Source organism: Diplotaxodon limnothrissa, linkage group LG19 (genome assembly GCF_057381915.1).
Source record: "Diplotaxodon limnothrissa isolate DT_005_m linkage group LG19, D_limnothrissa_male_GT1.1, whole genome shotgun sequence".
NCBI classification, from domain to species: Eukaryota; Metazoa; Chordata; class Actinopteri; order Cichliformes; family Cichlidae; genus Diplotaxodon; species Diplotaxodon limnothrissa.
The window spans coordinates 2,035,046-2,056,287 of NC_140614.1; the positions used below are offsets into that span (position 1 = coordinate 2,035,046).

Below are 21,242 nucleotides of genomic sequence, written 5' to 3' on the forward strand. Positions count from 1 at the left end.
ATCGACCTATCAGACGCATTTTTTCACATCGCCATTTATCCTCCACACAGGAAATATCTCACATTCGCTTATCAGAGCGTAGCGTACGAGTTTCAAACTATCCCATTCGGGCTATCCTTAGCCCCAAGGGTGTTCAGCAAATGTGTGGAGGCAGCGCTGCCTCCGTTAAGGAACGGCGGCATCAGAATTAGGGCTGCCACGATTTGTCGACTAGTCACGATTACGTCGACTATCAAAATCGTCGACGACTGATTTAATAGTTGACGCGTCGTTTGAAGCTTTGTAAGATCCCAAAAGACGCAGGAATAAGTAGCAGGATTTAAGAGTGTAATAACGGACTGAAACAGAAGATGGCAGCACTGCATGTACAAGGATGCCAGCTGCCGTTAAACCCCGAAGAAGAAGAAGAAGAAGCAGCTGTGTCCCAGAAATCATAGCGCGGCCCAGCTTAGTTTCCAACAATGGCGGCAGCTAGTTAGTTTTAATATTACTCTTATTATTCTTTCTGGGTCAGAAAATAAACGTTTAACATATTTTCAGGCGAGAATGTAGCTGTGTAAACCTCAAATATCTGCTCAGTTTATCAGGACACCGCATATTTTCAAAAGCGCTCCGACGTTTTCGGAGACGTCTGTTACCCACCAGCTCGATAGCTAGCCGGGGGCTAGGTCACTAGCGCGGTGAGAACACCGGACTCCCGGCAAATTGTTTTCTAACCCACCACCGTCTTTCGCTACTCAGGTTAAATATATATGAGTCACTTAGATAAATTAAAAATGTTATTGTTTGGCTTTTTTTTTTTTTGTATTTTATTTGTTCCTGAGTAAATCGGTTTGTCTGAGATTAAAGTTATAGTTTTTACACAGCTGAATAAACGTCAAGCAGACAGCTGATTATCAAAAGTGTGAGATGCTGGAGAATTTACTCCAGTGTCCTGTTATATTTTAGATAGCAAGGAGTTCATTAAACTTCACCGAAACAATCTGCAAATTTCATTAAAATTGAATAAACTATCATCTTGTCTTTATTTTTAGTTAGCACCTTAAACACTTAAAGCTGTAAGCTAATGATAGTTATATAAGAGCAGATGCTGCTGGTGCAATAAGCTGTAGTTTTACGTCCAGTGGATGATGATCTGATTAGTCGACTAATCGCATAAATAATCGGTGACTAGTCGACTATCAAAATAATCGTTTGTGGCAGCCCTAATCAGAATATTCTTTTACATCGGCGATTATCTAATATGCTCACGATCGCACGAGCAGGCGATAAAAGACTCCGAGGTGGTAGCAAATCACCTACCACCTCGTGTGAATCACAATCAACCTGGAAAAGAGCCACTTGGAACCCGCACAGTTTACAGAGTATCTGGGGCTCAGAATAGACTCCATCTCTTATCGCACTTTCAGAGCGGAGGATCGCATCCTTCACTCACTGTCTTTCCCGTTTTCAGCTGGGGAAAGTCGTGCGGTTCCGACTCTGTCTGCGCCTCCATGGCCTCGGTGATATCGGTGGTACATTTGGGGCTGCTTATGATGAGAGACTTTCAGCGGTGGGTCGCTTCTCTGCAGCTGTGCCCTCGCCGACATCTCAGTCGTGGTGTAAAAATAACGCAGCCGTGTATCGCAGCTCTCCGGCCTTGGAGGAGCCCGACAGCTCTTGCTGGTACCTCTCGGGGGAGTATCATCCAGGGTGACGCTGACCACAGATGCATCCCTGTCAGGCTGGGGTGCGACTATGATGGGCAGAGCAGTGAATGGCGTTTGGTCACAGAGACTCACTCTGAATCACATAAATGTGCTGGAGCTCCGCGCGGTGCTCCTAGCCTTACGGCATTTTCTGCCGTATCTCCGGGGTCAACATGTTTTAGTGAAAACAGACAACTCCACTGTTGTTGCTTATATCAACCGCCAGGGCGGCACCCGTTCCCGGCAGCTACACAGGTTAGCCAGGGAAATAATTGTGTGGAGCAGCACTCGGCTCCTCTCCCTTCGGGCAACTCACGTGCCAGGAATTCTGAACAGGGGGGCGGACCTCCTGTCCAGAGGAAATCCACTGTTCGGAGAATGGAGGCTTCACCCACAGGTGATGGAGCAGATTTGGCAGAGATACGGCCAGGCTGCCGTAGATCTCTTCGCCTCGTGAGAAAACACACCGTGCCCTCTGTTTTTCTCCCTGTCAGACGCAGATGCGCTGGCCCATTCATGGCCAAAAACTCTGCTGTATGCTTTCCCTCCCCTCAGCCTGATCTCCCCAACACTGATCAGAGTGAGGGATCAGGGGCTGTCACTGATTTTGATAGCTCCACGGTGGCCATCCAAACACTGGATAGCAGAAATCATCCAGCTTCTGGTGGACGAGCCATGGCCACTCCCCATCCGCAGGGACCTTCTGCGGGGGGGAGATATACCATCCCTATCCAGACCAGGTTGCTCTCTGGGCCTGGCCCGTGAAAGGTGGAATTTGAAGGCAGCAGGCATGCCTCCGAAGGTTATTGAAACCATTCAGAATGCCAGAGCCTCCTCCACTCGTTCCATTTACAGCAGTAAACGGCGTGTTTTTGAAAAGTGGTGCCATGAAAAGCAGATTATCCCTTTTCAGTGTTCAGTGGTGGCGCTGTTGTGTTTTCTTCAAGACTTGCTGGACAAAAGGAAAGCTTTTTCCACCATAAAGGTCTATTTAGCAGCTATTTCAGCCTGCCACATGGGGTTTGGTGATAAACCTGCCGGGCAGCACCCCCTTGTATGTCGCTTCATGAGAGGGGTGCGTCGAACGCTCCCAGTTTCTAGACCACTGGTCCCTTTATGGGATCCGTCAGTCGTTTTAGACATCCTCAGTGGGGGTTGAAGTTTCTCTCTCTTAAAACCACTCTGCTGTTGGCTCTAACCACAGCCAAGCGAGTTAGTGAATTACAGGCTCTGTCTATTCACCCCTCTTGTCTACAGTTGGCCCCGGGACTCACTAAAGCACACCTGAGGTTCAACCCAGCCTTTGTCCCTAAAGTGTTGGAAACATCATACAGGTGCCCTACAGTAGAGCTCCTAGCTTTTCACCCCCCTCCATTCTCTTCCGAGAGGGAGCAGAGGCTGAACACTTTGTGCCCTGTCCGGGCCTTGGGGACTTATGTTGACAGAACAGCTGGATTCAGGAAGTTGGATCAGCTGTTTGTTTCCTGGGCCTCACCTCACAAGGGCAGGCCCGTATCACGCCAGAGGCTAGCTCATTGGATTGTAGAGGCCATAGCTCTGGCTTATAGCTGTAAGGGCTCGCAGGACCCCCCGGGACTCCAAGCTCACTCCACTAGGGGTGTGGCCACATCCTGGGCTTTGTTCAGAGGTGTATCAGTCCAGGATATTTGTGCGGCAGCAAGCTGGGCTACGCCGCACACGTTTGTCCGGTTTTATCGGCTGGATGTTGCACAGTCATCCCTGGCTCAGGCAGTGCTGGATTCTGGTGCCTCAGGTTCGACCTGAGATCCTTGAGTAGCACTGGAGAGTAGCTTCGGGAGCTGGCGCAATCTGGGAGTGGGCCATGTCTCCCATAGTGAAACACCGAGCGAAGTTAGAAAAAGAACGTTGGGTTACTTAACGTAATCCCTGGTTCTTTGATAACAGAGTGAGGTGTTTCACCAACACTTCCCTCCTTGCTTAGGCACGGAAAGAAATCTACTTGGAATGAGTTAGGAGGAGCTGGTCGGCCGTGTTAGAATGAGGGGGCGGAGCCCTGAGCACGGCTCGACAGGTCTGTCATAGACAGACGTGGTGGCATTGGAGCTTCCGTAGTTGGTCACGCCAAGGCGATTCCCATAGTGAAACACCTCACTCTGTTATCAAAGAACCAGGGATTATGTTAAGTAACCCAACGTTCTTGCATCTATCAGAGCCTAATGTCAGTGAGCCCTGTGAACTCGTCCTTTAACTAAATGAGAAGAGGGATTAGGTATTACAATCACTGATATTCACTGGGAAAAGGTTTTGGAGAATATCCATAAATGCTCTTATGATGCAAGACAGTGCTTGACTCAATTCAATGCTCTACATCTACACTTTTAAAGAGGAAGGTTAATTTTCTCCTGTGAGAAATGCTCTCCAGCTGAAGAAACCTTTTTGTCCCAAGGGGCAGACATCTTTGATTCAATGTGTCAAATTCTTCGCGTGCAGCTGAGCTCTGATCCACTGACAACTATTCTGGGCATTTTTAATGATGCTGTGGGGATAGACAGTGCAAAGCCATGTTTTATATCCTACTGTATTATTTTTGCAAAGAAGCTTATTCTCACTCGTTGGAAGGAAAGAGACACAACTCCCTTAAAGCTCTGGCTTATGATGATGTTGCAAATGCATTACATCTGGATTGAACACAACATACTCTTAGTGACAGACTCTCCTCCTTCAGTAGAGTTTGGGTACCCAGCTCTACATTTCTGCAGCTGTAACCAGCAGGTAGTTTTTAGGCTTCTCATTAAGACAGACTAGCTGGACAGCTGGGACTGTGTGTGTGGGAGGCTGTTGTATCACATAGTGTTGCATAAAAAAAACAATTACTGATTCTGTAAATTCCACTCTGTCATACAAACATGTGAACAGCTCAATAAACATATCTGGGGTGGAAGAAGAACTTGCATGACCATAAACAGATTTTCATTAAGATAAAATAAACGCAGTGAACATAACTGAGATGGGATATGTAATAATCTGACCTGAGACAGGCTGGAGCAGGACTGCAGAGATTCCCTCCATCGCTCCAACACCGTTTTACTGACTCTACCACAGTCGCTGCCATCTGACACACACACACAGACACACACAGGTAAGACCACAGTGATTTTTATTTTTAAAATAGAAACCCGGCTCTACTGAGAAATGTAGAATATCAACCAGATGATAATATTATTAGAAGACAGTCATACCATCACTGGCTTGGTCCTCATCTTTCTTCTTTTTGTTCTTCATCTTATGGTCCTTCTTTGAGTCTTCATCAGCTGCAGATGTGAAAGAGGCAGTTGTTATGCGGTAAACATAAGTGGAAAGGTTTAGTACATTTAAACATGTAGCTCTAATAGTTTTGGTGCCACCAACATTTTGCCCTTTCCTGCTCTTCTGTCAGGCAGTCACCTTCACTCTCACACACCATTTACATGCGATCATGTAAAGAAACTCACCGAGCGGAGCTTTGAGGAAGCGTCTCTCGATGCCTTGCTCAATGTTGGTAAGAGCCTGAGCCAGGATTCGTACAGAGTTGCTGACCACCTGAGGAGTTCCACTGCCGCTGGACCCATACGCTGCAGAGCTGTCAGACTTCACCTCCTGAAGCCTGAAGAATAAGCAGCTGTTTACACCGCACACAGGAACGTTCAGCTTTGAACGCACGAAGACTGAAACCCTGATTTGGACACTGGATCATCATGGCCAAACTACGCACCTGTCTCTGGCTCTCAGGTGGGCAGAGTCCACCTCCATGGCCTCCACTCTTCCGTTCATCCCCGTGTTCTCTCTGCCATCAGAAGCGAGCAGCTCATAATTTCCAGCTTCTAACGCCAAGCGCCATACCTGTCTATCCATCACCTGAACATCAAAAGAGAGATGAGTCAGCTGTGGCTTAGGATACCCATCCTTTACCATCGTCAGCAGGAACTCTCACCTTCAGAGTTCCCAGAGTTCCCTGGTGGATCCGGTCCTCAATATCCAGCAGAAGCTCTCTGAGTCTCACCTCCATCATAGACTCAGCTGCAGCAGTGCATTCTGGGAGTGCCTGGGATGACTCTTGATCCTCTGGGTAAAGAAAAGGTGTGAGTGATTACTACCTGCATCTGAATAATATTTGTAGTCCTAATGTCCACCCATGTATTTAGGCTCAGGCTCTCTTACCTGTGTGCTCGTATTTGTTTCTGTCACAGCTCTTCAGCAGGTGCTGCAGCCTCTGTCTCTCCTGCAGCAGCGCCTCCTTCAGGCTGCTCTCTCGGTGACCTCGAGGATTCAGAGCCTCGATTAGATGATCAACCTCCTCCAGTGAACTGTAGAAGGACCACTGGTTGGACTGGTTGATTGGTGGGCTGCAGATGTGGAGCGGGGCGGGATTTGAGGCGGCACTTTTTAGTCACGTCACCATCAGAAAGCTGTGTTATGTGTGTAAAACTAACTGGTTCACTCCCAGTATAAAATGTTACCTACCCTGTACTAGCTGCTTTATCCTTGGCCATTTCCTCTCCTTTCTCCACCTTGGTGGTGCTTGTGTCCTGGTCAGGTTTTGGGCTAGGCTGCAGCATGTCCTCGGTCAGGCCGAAGTGGTCTGCCTCCACAAAAAGGGCGGAGGCTGAAGGGAACAGCCAGTATCGGCGATACAGACGATCTCTACCCAAAGGCAACAGGCAGGTGCAGGCTGCAGCTTTCTGGATGCGTTCCTGCAGCTCTCTGACCTGCAGTGACGACAGAGCTGGATCAAACTGAATTCTTCTGCTTTTTAGGCTTTTGTCATTCTCACTAAGAAAGTTGGCTGAAGAAGACGCCACGAAAAACAAAAAGTGCTTTATGAATACAGACATGTTCACACACACACACACACACACACACACACACACACACACACACGCCTCAGTACCATTCAGTATTTATTATTTACTGTTGTGTGGTTGTTGCCATGGTTTCCCTGCTGTGTTGTTTTCTTTCTGCTTGTTCTTTCTGCTTCCTGTGCCCCGGTTGTGTTTGTTCTGATTGTAATAACTTAAAAAAAAAAAAAAAATAAAGACTGAATAAACTAAGACAATCAAGTGGAACGGTAAATCATCCACTTATAATTCTGATTGCTACAGGGGGAAAAAACGCTGGTTTTAAAAGCAGTTTCAAACGCCTGGACTTTGGCAGAAGGCTTTAATTAAAAGCCCGTTCAGATCAGACGACAACAAGAACTAGGATGTTCAAAGAACACTGAAGTGTTGGTGACTGATATAGCTGCTGTATGACAGTGCTGTGCGTACATGCTCTCTCTTTGTATCGATGACAGTGTGAACAGCAGAACTGTTCCCGACTCCCTGACAGAGAGACTAATAACCAGCGTCTGTTTCTGACCTTCTCCTGCTCTCTCTCCAGCTCCTCTGCCGTCAGGCTGGTGGGAGGTTTCAGGTCAGACGCCGTCTGCTGCTGCTGTTCTTTCTGGTTTCCTTTGGCTGGAAGACAGAACAAACACATCTGACTTCAGACATTCACAAACGTTATCGTTCTTCCTGCTTCTTCTTGTTGTCTTTTTCACCTTTCATTATCTTGCTGCTCTGCTCCTCTTCATTTCCAGTGTGATGTTCTGTACACGAGTCACTGCAGAACAAATACAAGAACGTTCTGATATCTGTCAGAGACTCAATGAAAACCAGTAGGAAGGCAAATAAAATCAAAGATTTTATAATATTGACCTAAGTATTGCTAACACGACTGATGGAGTGTCATACACTCGTGGTAAAGATGCCCTTTTACTTGGTTTTTACCAAGACTGTAACCGACATGTGAAAGCCAGCTGTTTATCTTAAGTCTGAACGTTTCAGGCAGAATAAAATGACTTTGCACTTCCCAGTTACTGAAGGAGGCAGTTCACTAAAGTTACGAATGTCTGCAGTTCCCTGCGTACCCATTGGTCTGAAGTCGTCCCTTGAGCTCCTGTTCCTTCATCTTCTCCTCTTTCGCCCTCATCCTCTGCTCCTGCTCTCTCATCTTCTCCTCCTTACGGAGACGAACCCTGGAAGTACACAGCAGGTTAAACCGGTCATGTTCAAGCTTTGACTTTTGTATATACGGTCATGTGTCCCTGCATGTCTGCATTGTGAGCACACTATATAGGAGTACCTTTGTACATCCTTCTCATTACATACGGGTTCTTTTAACTATTGTACATGATGTATAATGTTTTTGAAGGCTCAAAGTGGTTTGTTATTTTTTTGCCACAGTTGACAATGTAACAAATTACATTAACTTATGCACTGCATTGCTTTTAATGTGCTCCCGATCTGCTGATCTCCTTCTTTTTGGCGGCTCCATATTGTGCTTACATCTCTGTGCAAGCTCGTGACGACCCTCCGAATGTGTCTTTTCAACAGCTCGAATCATTTCAGAGAAATGGGACCTCGTTTATCTTTGGTCTCGTGATGTGAACAGCCCTTAACGTGAGCTCTATTTGGACACGCCGCCCTTGCTCAACTCATGGCTTCAGTGTCAGATGTCCTCAATAGGCCACATGAAAGGATGAGGCAAGGTCACACAGTGGTTTGACCCCAAACCTCTAGTGGCCACTCTTTTTTTCACACCTTGGCTCATGTGATGAGGCAGATGATCAATGGGTCAACGACCCTCGAGGGGGTTTTAATGCCTGGGACTCTCCACCGTTTGAGAGAGGTGAAACGTTTTCATGACAGAAAAAACAAAACTACAAAATTTGACAGGGTTTCACAGGCGGGTGGTTATTTGTCCTCATCTGTAGGACAGACTATGAAGGAACTGGGTCCCGTAAACACTGCAGCACAGAAGCCTGAACCAGTCTGTTAACCAGTTCTGGTGACTGAACATTGATTTCAATATTGACAAATCTACACTGCCCGATAGATAACCTTCACTCTTCAGCCGAGTTGTGTGTATTTGTTGGTAAACTGTGCCCGCCCGTGTGCATATACCTATGTGCAGCCTCCTCCCTCTCCCTACGGTGCTGCTCAGCTCTAATCTCCCTCAGTTCGTGCCTCGCCGCTCGCTGCTCCTCCACACAGTCTTCAATCAAGTCTCTGCTGGACGCCAATGTCAGCACCTTCCCCACCAAAGCCTGCAGGATCCTCAGCTTTTCCCCTGTAGACAGCAATGCTGACTGATGAAACGTGCACACAGCACTATCACTGTATCATTATCTGATCTGTTACATATTCGCTGACTCTTGAACACAAAGCAGATGGTATCTGACCTGGGGTGAGGTCATACACTGCCGTGGATGACAGCTTCTTCAGCAGCGCTGGATCTGCCAGTCGCAGCTCCACACAAGGGTCGTCCATTACGGTGAACCCGCCTTGCTTCTGGTAGCGGAACTTTGCATTCCCGTGGTTACAGTCAGCACCAGATGCCAAAATGTGCAGGCGCAGGATTTCAGACAGCGTGCAGCTGTCTAGGTCGAGCTGCTTCAGACTGCAGCCCTGATGCAGCTGAGGCCAAGCTGCAGCCAATGAGGCGATAGCACTCAGAGCCGAACACGTGGGGTCAGAATCGTCATCCAGAGCGTCTGTCAGGTCTGAAGGCACATGCATAGTAAGAACAAAAGACACATGACACAGACTGTGCACACATGCATAGAACTGAACAGGACCGCTGAAAAGTCTCACCATTCAAAAACGTGAAAAGTGTGCATGTTCCTCAAGTGCAAAATTTAATAAAAGGGAGGAAAATTTTAAATTTCCCCTTTTCTGTTTCACATCCTGACTGAATCGACCAATTACAGACAATAAAACTCAACACAGCTTAACAGTTGGGAAGTTTTCGGGGGCTCACATTCTTCCCCTCTTTTAAGTGTGGAGAGAATTTTGCTGTGATGCAAATGTTTACGATACGATCGGCATGTGTAACACATTTTCAAATGTAAAACTATTTCCATACATATGCCCAAACCTGAAGAAATATCGATCATTTACACACATTTAAGTTCAGCTTCATGAATCTGATCATTTTCTCTTTCAAACACCTGTCTGTGTGTACAAGTGTCCACTTTATTTACAGTAAACAAACAAACAGGTACACAGTGGAAGGCCCGGTGTCCCCATGTTACACTGGGACTTGAACACAGCTCATAGAGAAAATGATCAGATTCAGATACTGGGACAGCTTGTGGGTGTAAGGTTTTTCTTGTGTTTGTCAGTTTCCTGTAGTGTACTGCTAACAAAGACAGCAAGTGTGTCTGACCTTCAACCTGGTCTGCAGCTACCTCTTCCTGCTCCTCATCTAGAGCCTGAAAGATGGCTGTCAGGAAGAAAAACAGCAGCTCACACAGAGGACCCTCAGGATCAGAACCCACCAGAGCCTCCTCCAGAACCTCTGTAAGGAGACAGCAGTCAAACATCGCAGTCAGAAAACTGGAAAACTGAACAATAAAGGTCCTGCATCTCTGTACGTTAGAACTAACTCAGTGTTTCACTTTGATATAGGTATTTGAAATCAAAGTCCCTTCTACCAATGACTGAGTAACAAAACTGTAGAAGTTCTAAATAAGTTAAAGAAAAGAATTTGTCTGTTCTGCAAAAAGTCTGATGGACTTTACATAGAAGAAAAGAAAATGAAAGAAAAGGCAGCAGATTATAAATGGCCTGTATTTGTATAGCACTTTACTAGTCCCTAAGGACCCCAAAGCACTTTACACATCCAGTCATTCACACACTGGTGATGGCAGCTACATTGTAACCACAGCCACCCTGGGGCGCACTGACAGAGGCGAGGCTGCCGGACACTGGCGCCACCGGGCCCTCTGACCACCACCAGCAGGCAACGGGTGAAGCATCTATAATTAGAACCTCCTTTATCTACATATCACTTTAGCCACAAAACAGCCCAGCATCACACGTAACCAGTCTGGGAGCAGAGTACAGACGAGGACACACTGGAAATGTTGTTAAACAGAACAGTAACACAGATTTTAGAAACATTCGTTTTAGTTGGGTTGGTTATTGTACTTTGAACATAGAAACAATAACATTTCACTGAAACTGAAAACTACCAGAATCAAAACGATTAGCCCACTGATGGCGACGAGCATCCTTGTTGCTGGATAACAGATGCAGCATGTTCAGCCCACAGGATTTCAAAGGAGGCATTTCTTTACCAGAAGCGATGTATGTACTGTCACCTCTGAAGACAAAGCAATGACCCAGACCCAGTTTTGCCGCTGACAGCTGAAGGTTTTCTCCTGTCGTCATGATTCCCCCCACCTTGACTAGATGTATATCAATTTCCTGCTTTGTGAGCGACTCTTAAATCCAGCCTGATTAGGATGTTTTTGATATGCTGCTTTCCAAATAACACGTCAAACCCCTGTCAGAGTTTCTGTACTTTGGGTAAATTGGGGGATAACCCCTAAGTTTAAGCTTTGAGCATTACCAAGTTAAAACCAGTGTTGGTCAAGTTACTTGAAAAAAGTAATCAGTAATTAATTACTGATTACTTCCCCAAAAAAATAATCCCGTTACTTAACTGATTACTCATTTTCAAAAGTAATTAGTTACTTAGTTACTTTTTAAAAACACGATTTACAACCTGAAGAGGTGATAAAGTGATAGATCTTTCAGCCCAATTCTACCTTTTCTGCATAATCCATCATACAAAATGTAATCAAATGGAAAAGTCTCTTTTTAAAACTTGTTTTATTAGTTTTAATCTTTTAACTTTATGCATCAAGCAAAAATTTAATTATCTGCAACATTCTCTGACTGGAAGAAATTAGTTTAACATTTAAACCTATTTTCTGCAGATTCCAGCACATAAAATAATTTTTTTGTGTGTTTACACTCACTGTTTTAAATAGATGCAAGTAAAACACAGCAGAAAATAAATAATTTTCACCTGTAAAGCAGGAGTGGGGTAGGCGGAGGTTTACCCTGGTGCAGGTGTGCCGCAGTCAGTGGAAGAATCCGCGAGTTTCTCTGTGAGTTTCCCATTACGTCGTAGCTACTCGGTGCTTGTTTGGAAGTTTAGGGTTTTTTCGCTGTAAAAAGAAGTTTTCTTCCCACGCACAGCGGACACTAATGTTTTTGTCACTTTTTATGGAATCAAACTCAAAGTAAGGTCAGTACTTCCACGCTTTAAACGCTGCACGCTCATACTCTCTCTGCACTCGATATATGATCCACTGTTGATCTGCACACAGCTGTTGTCACCAACGTCGCACTCGCTTACGTCACTGTCATGAGACATTCTCGCAAAAAATCACGGTTTTAGTAACGCAGTAACGCAGCATTCCTACGGGAAAGTAACGATAATCTAATTACCGTTTTTGCAATAGTAATCCCTTACTTTACTCGTTACTTGAAAAAGTAATCTGATTACAGTAGCGTTACTGCCCATCTCTGGTTAAAACACAATAAAAAGGACAGTTTTTCAGGAATCTTGTATTTTTAAATGGTGTGCATATAGAAATAATTTATTCTTTATAAAGAAATCTAGCATGTTTAGAAATGCTATGTAGAAAATTCATGGCTCTGCTGAAGCATTTGTGAACCTTTCACTGGAAGAATAATTCTGCCATCAACTGCAAAGAGCATGTAGAAGTATTCTCACCCAGAGAGACCCCATCAGGGAACTCATCCTTCAGGTCAAAGGCCTCACCAAAGGCCTGCAGGAACTCCAGAACCATCAGAGCATCTCCAAAGAGCTCTGCTGGAAGCCGGGTTTTCACTGGAATTGGCCTTGGCAGCTCCTGGTGGGAGAAGCAAAAGAGGAACACATTCAGTAAAATTATAAACCACGTCAGCAGTAATGACACCCGTGACACGGCTATGTCAATCAGAGGTCATTAAAATCAATCAGTGTGTAACTTTGCCAAAACAATGTGGGACTCTGGTCTTCTCTGGTCCCCTCCCCAATTAGACCAGGAGTCACATGTTTAGTCACATGTTCTCCTTAAATTGCTGTCTGTCTAGGTGGTGTCCAAAAAACCATGTGGGCTTTATAGATAAAGCATTATGGCCCCGCCCCTCAATGAGCCTGGTTCTGGTTTCTTCCTGTTAAAAGGGAGTTTTTCCTTCCCACTGTCACCAGGTGCTTGTTCATAAGGAGTCTTGTGATTGTTGGGTTCTGTATGTATTATTGTAGGGTCTGCCTTACAATATAAAGCACCTTGAGGTGACTGTTGTTATGATTTGGCGCTGCAGAAATAAAACTGAACTGACTCAGTGTTTACAAAATGAAACAACTGAAACTTGATTAATGCTTCTGTAGCAGTGACCTATACTGACTTCAGTGCCACGTCACCACAGACAGGAGGGCACAGACTACAACAGACACCGTCCTCTGATTTACATTAGACCAAGCTCCTTCTAAAAGCTTGTCTCACGGCTCCTCAGACAACAACAGGCACTACTGAGTCACTCTCTCATGTAAAGATGACAGTGCATGGATAAATGCAGGCATATTATTTTTGTGCGCATGCGCCAACCAGCGTGCAGCCTGTTACAGTCGCTCCTGCTTTTCTCTTAGTTTAGCTCTTTTTTCTTACGTATTCTTTTTTTTTCTGACTTGTATTTTCCTCCGTTTTCTATGTCTTACTCAATCATGTGGATTGAGAGAGTTTTTGTTCTTCTGGTGGCCGTGGAACTGTTACTTTTATCATGGAACGGGACCGCGGCACATCTCCTACACGCACGGACTGTTTACTCCAGAGATCAGCTGATCGCCCTGATGCCGGCCGGCTCGCTGGCCAGGCCCGCAGAAGTACCAGCTGAAATTTGGAGGAAAACACATCGGGGATGCAGAGGTCAAGGACAGAAAAGAAGAAAAAAGGTGACGGTGAGACAGCGGAGGCTCGAAGCGAGGAGGAGGTTTAAACCGTGTCTGCCGTCTATCGTGATGGGAAATGTGCGATCGTTGGCAATTAAAATCGACGAGCTCTCAGCACTGGTACGGAGTCAGAGGGAATACCGAGAGTGTAGCCTGATGTGTTTCACCGAATCATGGCTGCACCAGGTCATTCCCGATGAGAATGCTTCCGTGGAAGGCTTCCACACTGTTCGGGCGGACAGGGACAGCATCGCTAGCGGTAAGCGCAAAGGAGGTGGGCTTGCTGTTTTAGTTAACAACCGGTGGTGTAACCCTGCCAACATAACAATCAAAGAAAGGATTTGTTGCCCGGACACTGAACTGTGTGCTGTTGGACTCAGGCCGTATTATTTACCCAGGGAATTCTCTCACGTCATCTTGGTGGCTGTTTATGTTCCCCCCTCTGCTAACCCCACAGCTGCATGTGACACTATCCACTCTGCCATAGCTCGGCTACAGACTCAGCACCCGAGTGCCTTTATTGTGATCTCGGGTGACTTCAACCATGTATCACTGGACAATACACCAACATTCAAACAATATGTGGACTGTCCCACCAGGGGAGAGAAAACTTTAGACTTATTGTATGCTAACGTCAAGGATGCATACAGCTCCTCCTCCCTCCCCCCACTTGGTAGGTCAGATCATAACCTGATTCACCTCACCCCCCGCTATGTGCCAATTGTGAGGAGGGAACCTGTGACCACCAGGACTGTTAGGAGGTGGTCAGAGGAGGCCTTAGCAGAACTACAGGGCTGTTTCGAGGTGACCGACTGGGAAACACTCTGTGAGCCTCACGCCGAGGACATCAATGGGCTTACTGAGTGTATCACAGACTACATAACTTTCTGCACCGACTCCATTGTTCCAGCTCAGACTGTTCATTGTTACCCAAATAACAAGCCGTGGGTGACTAAGGACATCAAAGCCCTCCTCAACAACAAGAAGAGGGCTTTCAGAGGGGGCAACAAAGAGGAGGTGAGGAAGGTCCAGGTGTTACTAAAGGACAAGATCAGAGAGGCTAAGGACAATTACAGGAGGAAGCTGGAGTGGAAACTCCAGCAGAACAGCATGAGAGAGGTGTGGAGGGGCATGAAGACCATCACTGGATTCAGGCCAACCAACAGCAGGGGAGCTGAGGGAGGTGAGAATAGAGCCGACGAGTTGAATCTGTTTTTCAATAGATTCGACACCACAGTGTCTGCTCCCACCCCCACAACCTCACCTGCAGTCAGCCTGGAATCCAGAGCCACACCACTGTGCCAGCCTCTCTCTTCACATGTTGCCTCCTGTGAGATTCCTGACACCCCTCCCCCACCCATCACCTTCACTCAATACCAGGTTGAGATGCAAATGAGGAGACTTCACTCAGGCAAGTCTGCTGGACCAGACGGAGTGAGTCCCCTTGTCCTCAAGACCTGTGCCCCCCAGCTGTGTGGAGTCTTTCATAAACTGTTTATGCTGAGTCTGAGTCTGCAGAGGGTCCCGGTGATGTGGAAGACATCATGCCTCGTCCCTGTACCAAAGACGCCTCGTCCCAGTGGCCCCCAGGATTACAGGCCCGTGGCACTGACCTCCCACATCATGAAGACCCTGGAAAGGCTCATCCTGGACCAGCTGCGACCCATAGTAAGACCACATCTGGATCCCCTTCAGTTCGCTTATCAGCCTCGTCTCGGAACTGAGGACGCCATCATCTACCTGCTCAATCGTGTCTACACCCATCTGGACCAGCCGGCGAGCACTGTGAGGGTCATGTTTTTTGACTTTTCCAGTGCTTTCAACACCATCAGGCCGACCCTCCTGGGTGATAAGTTAGCAGCGATGCAGGTGGATGCTTCTCTGGTGTCCTGGATTGTTGATTACCTGACAGGAAGACCACAATATGTACGTCTCCCACAGTGTGTGTCTGACAAGGTGATCAGCAACACAGGGGCACCACAGGGGACTGTCCTCTCCCCCTTCCTCTTCACCCTCTACACCACAGACTTCAGCCACTGCACAGAGACCTGCCATCTTCAGAAGTTTTCTGATGACTCTGCGGTGGTTGGATGCATCAGCAGGGATGATGAGACAGAGTACCGGGCTGTGGTCGACTCCTTTGTCACGTGGTGTGAGCAGAATCATCTGCAGCTCAACGTGGCAAAGACCAAGGAACTGATCGTGGACTTCAGGAAGACCAGGAAACACTTGACCCCTGTTTCAATCCAGGGGGTCAGTGTTGACATTGTGGAGGACTATAAATACCTTGGAGTACACATTGACAATAAACTGGACTGGGCTAAAAACACCACAGCACTTTACAGGAAGGGCCAGAGTCGTCTCTATTTTTTGAGGCGACTGAGGTCCTTCAACATCTGCCAGAAAATGCTGAGGATTTTCTATGAGTCTGTTGTGGCCAGTGCGATCCTCTATGCTGTTGCATGCTGGGGGAGCAGGCTGAGGGTCGCAGATGCCAACAGACTTAATAAACTGATCCGTAAGGCCAGCAATGTTGTGGGGATGGAGCTGGACTCCCTCAAGGTGGTGTCGGAGAGGCGGATGCTGTCCAAGATAAAGACAATGTTGGATAACACCTCCCACCCACTCCATGACATGCTGGTCAGTCACAGGAGCTCGTTCAGTGAGAGACTGAGATTACCGAAAAGCACCACTGAACGACACAGGAAATCATTCCTGCCTGTGGCCATCTCCCTGTACAACGCATCCACTTAACACACTGTTTGCTGCTACAGCTACACATGTTTCTTTTCCAACTATTTATTTATGAGTGACTTATGTATGTATGTATGTATGTATGTATGTATGTATGTATGTATATATATGTATATATTGTACTATTCTTAGTTAGTGTATTGTCTGTCTTGTCTTAATGTTGGTTTAAAATGGAGCACTGTAACAAAAAATAATTTCCCCCAGGGATCAATAAAGTATTCTGATTCTGATATGCCGTCAGTGAGGAACAGTGTAACACAAAACAATGAGGAAGTGAAAGTTTCCTCATCCCGAGTATTCAGACACAGCATTGCATTTGCTAATGTTTCTTCTTTTAAATGTGACAACTGTGTTGTATACTGTGTAAATGACGTCCACTGGCTCGTTCCCCTGGACCAACACTAAAGTTTCAGTCAACACGCTTGTCCAAATGTGCTCATGGCAGAGGCGGTGCATTCACTGACCTTCAGGTCTTCACACTCCATGTCCTCTCTGGGTTTGCTCCAAAGCTTCAGCTGCTCTGCGTATTTCTTCTTCTCCTCCTTTAACTTCTCTCGTTCCTGTGAATCAGAAAACATGTCTCAACATCATTCCTGTAATTTTTTCTGATGTGCAGCTTTAATCATCAGACGTGCAGCTACATCTGATGATTAAAGATACTTACCCGGTCTTTCTCCAGCTTCCTGCGCTCCTTCTCCTCCCTCCTCCTCTGCTTCTCCTCTTCAAACCTGCGTCTCTGTTCCTCCCTTAGCCTTTCCTTGTCCTCCCTCTCCCTCCGTTTGGCTTCTTGCACCTCCTCCTTTTCTTTCTTCAGTCGCGCCTTGTCTTGAGCTGCAGCCACCATCTCCTCCCTCTGCTGTAGCAACTTCAGTTTCTCCTCTGCAGCTTTCAGTAGAGACGAACTCGCCTGAAAACAATGTTTACATGCTTTATTTCTACACAAACGTAACATTTCAGGTTTACCTAATGAGAGTAAACCGCAGACACCACTGACACTCATTCCTGTTATACTACAGTTTGAAGGGTGCACACATGTACTCTTTGTCTAAGGATGACGTTTATGTAACCTGGACCAAATAAACCTGTTCATCTTGTGGATACAGAAACTTTAACACAAACATGGAAACTAACATGTGTGAGTGGTTTCCTCAAAGATCAGCCTGCAGCAACAATTAATATCAAGACTTTTGAAGAGTTTGCAGTTTTTAATGGAAAACATAACAAGATAGCAGCGTGTCAGGCTAATGTCACCAGCTCACATTTATAAACACAACGTTTAAGTAGAAGTTGTTGTGAAACTGTGACGTTTCAAAGAGAGCATGCAGGGCGTGCCTGCCCGGCTGATTAGACGCTTAAAAACACTGTGGACTAATCTAATCAGATTTCATTGATGTACAGCATCAGTGTGATAATCCACACAGCAGCTACTTCTAATGACTGTCAAAAAGCTGCCACTAGATAGCAGCAGGCCCCTCTGCCTCTCGTTGGTGCGACTAAATGCAGACATCAACCCTCACTCTTCCCAACGCCCTGCAGGAGCAAACTCAACTCTACACCTGGAAGGCTTTTGGCAACCACAAGCCTGGACTCACCCCCGTTTCCTGTTTCTCGTTAACGGCTCCATGTTAAACTGTGCTGGCGTCATCGTCACTGCTGCTGTTGTGATGTCAGCGTTTTGCTTTAACACCCGTGTGGGCCTGATGTTGCCAGACGTTTTATTTACACTTATGGAAACAGGCTCCGTCTTGACAAACTGACCAGATATTTAAAGATTATGTCACTACATTCTCTGCTAAAAAATATTAAAAGTGTATTTGGTGAAGCACAAACAGGCTATTTCAAAACATCAAGTATAGTTTGGGTGACTTTTACACGGCCGGTACAACATCTGCCCCAATTTGTCGATCAATGTCAAACTGTCCCCTCACTGGTCAACAGCACAGAGCTGCTTCATCCTCTGGGGTCGCATCCAAATCACTCGACCAATTTAAGATGATATATCACTGAGGAGCAGTCACACCAAGTCTCCATTTCGACTTGTATATAGTTTGAAGTCCGCACCTTCAACACAAGTTTTTAAAATTGTGTTAATGGGCCAGTCAAACCAGAGTTATACGTGGAATATATGCGAAGCTTTTTCCTGAATACTATCATCATGTTTAGAGCAGGAAGGACAGGCTCACAGGCGCACTCTGCTCGCACTGAACCCGTTTACTATTGGTGGGAAAATGCACCACGTCAAACACAAGAACAATGACATGACCACGTCATATTTGGTTGTTTAGGAAGAGGAGAAAGTTTCAGGAGCGAGTGAGTTTTAGCGGGATTTGAGACGAGAGATTGGTGCCACACAGTGTGTTTGGAGTGTAGTCGTTTGTTTTGTGTCAGAACAATGAAGACAAACCAAATGTCACAGTCGCTGCCAAAAAGCCACCAGAGGCCGTTTGCAGTGTAAACGCAGGGGAGTGATACACCTGCTGGCAGGCCTGTGATTGGCTCCTCTGTCTTGTGTTGGACAGAAACTATTTTGTGGAGTGGCACAAATAAATTCTGTGGCAGCGAACTGTTCTGTCATTTTATTTTTAGTAGTTTGAAATTGTTGTACAAAAAAAGACACTGGCTGCATTTTTAGGTAAATGGTTGCATATAACTTTGCTGTTTTTAAAATCTGCGGATATGTTTTTAAAACTGAGACTTTCTCGTAGCATTTCATGATGATTTTCGCATTTTCTTGTGATTTAAGATCAACTGTATTAATGTCAGAATGAAAAAATGACTGTAAATTCAGAAATCAACCAGTCTTGGACTTGGATGTGCCGACTGTCACATTGCTTCACACTCGGCCGCAAACTGCTCCAGTGTAAGCTGGAGGTCATAACTTGATGAGGCCAACGTAGTGAACTTCGAACCGGTGAACGTCTACCGCCGCACCACCCAGAGCATCCTGACCAACTGTATAACAGTCTGCTACGGGAGCTGCTCTACCTCGGACCAGAAGGCGTTGCAGTGAAAACCACCCAGCGCATCGCCAGAGCACCACTTCCTGCCATAAATGACATCTAAAGGAGGCGGTGTCTGAAAAGGGCTGGGAAAATCATCAAAGACCCCAGTCACCCATCACATGGACCCTCCTGCCCTCTGGGAGGCGCCACAGGAGCCTCCGGACTAAGACCACCAGGTACCGGAACAGCTTCTTCCCCACAGCTGTCAGACTCCTGAACTCTGCCTCCTGACATCTGACCCACGTTAAACTCACGGACTGAACATACGCACGCGCGCGCACACACACACACGCACACACACACGCACACACACACGCACACACACACACACACACAGAATGGACACAACAAACAAATGGACACAACTCATACACACAATAATAACATGGGCTGAACCACCACTCACAACCACCAACACTTTATATAACCACTGTGGAAATTAGCCACTCTCACTGATCTAAACTGCACTACTGTAATGCTGTACAGACAGTCATTCTGTACAATGTGATAATTATAGTTCTACAACTGTTTAATAAAACTCACAATTGTATATCTAAAATCTGTATAGTTTTCATACGCATAACCTGTCCATAGCCTGTGCACTCACTACAGCTATAGCCTGTACATACACTCAACAAAAATATAAACGCAACACCTTTGTTACTGCTCCCATTCCCCATGGGATGGACGTAGAGACCTAAAATTCATTCCAGATACACAATATAACCATCCCTCCCAAACAGTGGTCACAAATCAGTCCAAATGTGTGGTAGTGGGCACATCTGCTATATTGAGATAATCCATCCCACCTCACAGGTGTGCCACATCAGGATGCTGATCTGACATCATGAGTAGTGCACAGGTGTACCTCAGACTGCCCACAACAAAAGGCCACCCTGGAATGTGCAGTTTTGTCTCACAGCAAAATGCCACAGATGCCACAAGCAATGAGGGAGCGTGCAATTGGCATGCTGACAGCAGGAATGTCAACCAAATCTGTCGCCCGTGCATTGAATGTTCATTTCTCAACCATAAGCCGTCTCCACAGGAGTTTCAGAGAATATGGCAGCACATCCAACCGGCCTCACAACCGCAGACCTCGTGTAACCACACCAGCCCAGGACCTCCACATCCAGCAGGTTCACCTCCAAGATCGTCTGAGACCAGCCACTAGTGATGTGCGATACCACTGATTTCCTTTCCGATCCGATACCAAGTAATATTCAGGGTGGTATCGACGATACTGATCCGATACTTTGTACAAAACGGATTTTATTTATTGTATCTCAAATTATAGCGTCATAATGATTACAGGACATCAGAATACCTTCTTCTTATCACTTAATAATGCAGAGTTCATCATATAGAAATAAAAAAACTAAAGTTGTGTGCTATTTGAACACCTTGCCTGCCTGGAGGACTAAAGGACTCCGTGAGAGACTCTCACCCTAGCAGCACCTGTCCCTCTCCTCCTCTTCAGTTCGCCTCAACATACGCTCGTCATATTTTGTGATATGATTTACTCTGAGGTGTTTGACAAGGTTAGTGATGTTGCCACAACCATACATGCCAACCCTCCCGATTTTTCCGGGAGAATCCCACCTTTCTCCAGATTTTCCACCCAGACAACAAAGTTGAAAAACCATATCGCAGAATTCATAGCGCGGCCAGCCAATTCCAGTTTCCAACAATGGCGGCAGCTGCTTAGTTTCAATATTACTCTTATTTCTCTTTCTGGGTCGCAAAAAAACTTTTAACATATTTTCAGGTGAGAATGTAGCTGTGTAAACTTCAAATATCTGAGCCGACCGACACATCGTCTTCAAACCCCCGCGGTCTTTCACCACTCGGGTTAAACATGATGTACAAGTCACTTTGATAACTTAAAAATGTTCTTGTTTGGCTTTTTCAGTGTTTTATTTGTTCGTGAGTAAATCGGTTTGGCTGAGATTAAAGTTATTAGATTAGATTAAATTTAATTAAACTTTAT

General features: G+C 46.0%; 1 protein-coding gene across 1 annotated transcript in view; it reads right to left on the reverse strand.

The window, feature by feature from the left end:
* The window catches only part of baz1a (bromodomain adjacent to zinc finger domain, 1A), a 43,038-nt gene that overhangs the window by 12,644 nt on the left and 9,152 nt on the right, over window positions 1–21,242 (reverse strand). Inside the window, exons 7-22 of the mRNA XM_085342523.1 lie at window positions 16,915–17,157; window positions 16,715–16,810; window positions 12,279–12,417; window positions 9,915–10,046; window positions 8,929–9,249; window positions 8,651–8,816; window positions 7,615–7,722; window positions 7,246–7,307; window positions 7,065–7,162; window positions 6,171–6,415; window positions 5,868–6,052; window positions 5,641–5,771; window positions 5,422–5,564; window positions 5,162–5,313; window positions 4,910–4,981; window positions 4,700–4,782 (exon numbers count right to left, since the gene is read on the reverse strand). Of these exons, the coding sequence (XP_085198649.1) occupies window positions 4,700–4,782; window positions 4,910–4,981; window positions 5,162–5,313; window positions 5,422–5,564; window positions 5,641–5,771; window positions 5,868–6,052; window positions 6,171–6,415; window positions 7,065–7,162; window positions 7,246–7,307; window positions 7,615–7,722; window positions 8,651–8,816; window positions 8,929–9,249; window positions 9,915–10,046; window positions 12,279–12,417; window positions 16,715–16,810; window positions 16,915–17,157 (2,376 nt within the window). The remainder of the gene's footprint in view (window positions 1–4,699; window positions 4,783–4,909; window positions 4,982–5,161; window positions 5,314–5,421; window positions 5,565–5,640; window positions 5,772–5,867; window positions 6,053–6,170; window positions 6,416–7,064; window positions 7,163–7,245; window positions 7,308–7,614; window positions 7,723–8,650; window positions 8,817–8,928; window positions 9,250–9,914; window positions 10,047–12,278; window positions 12,418–16,714; window positions 16,811–16,914; window positions 17,158–21,242) is intronic.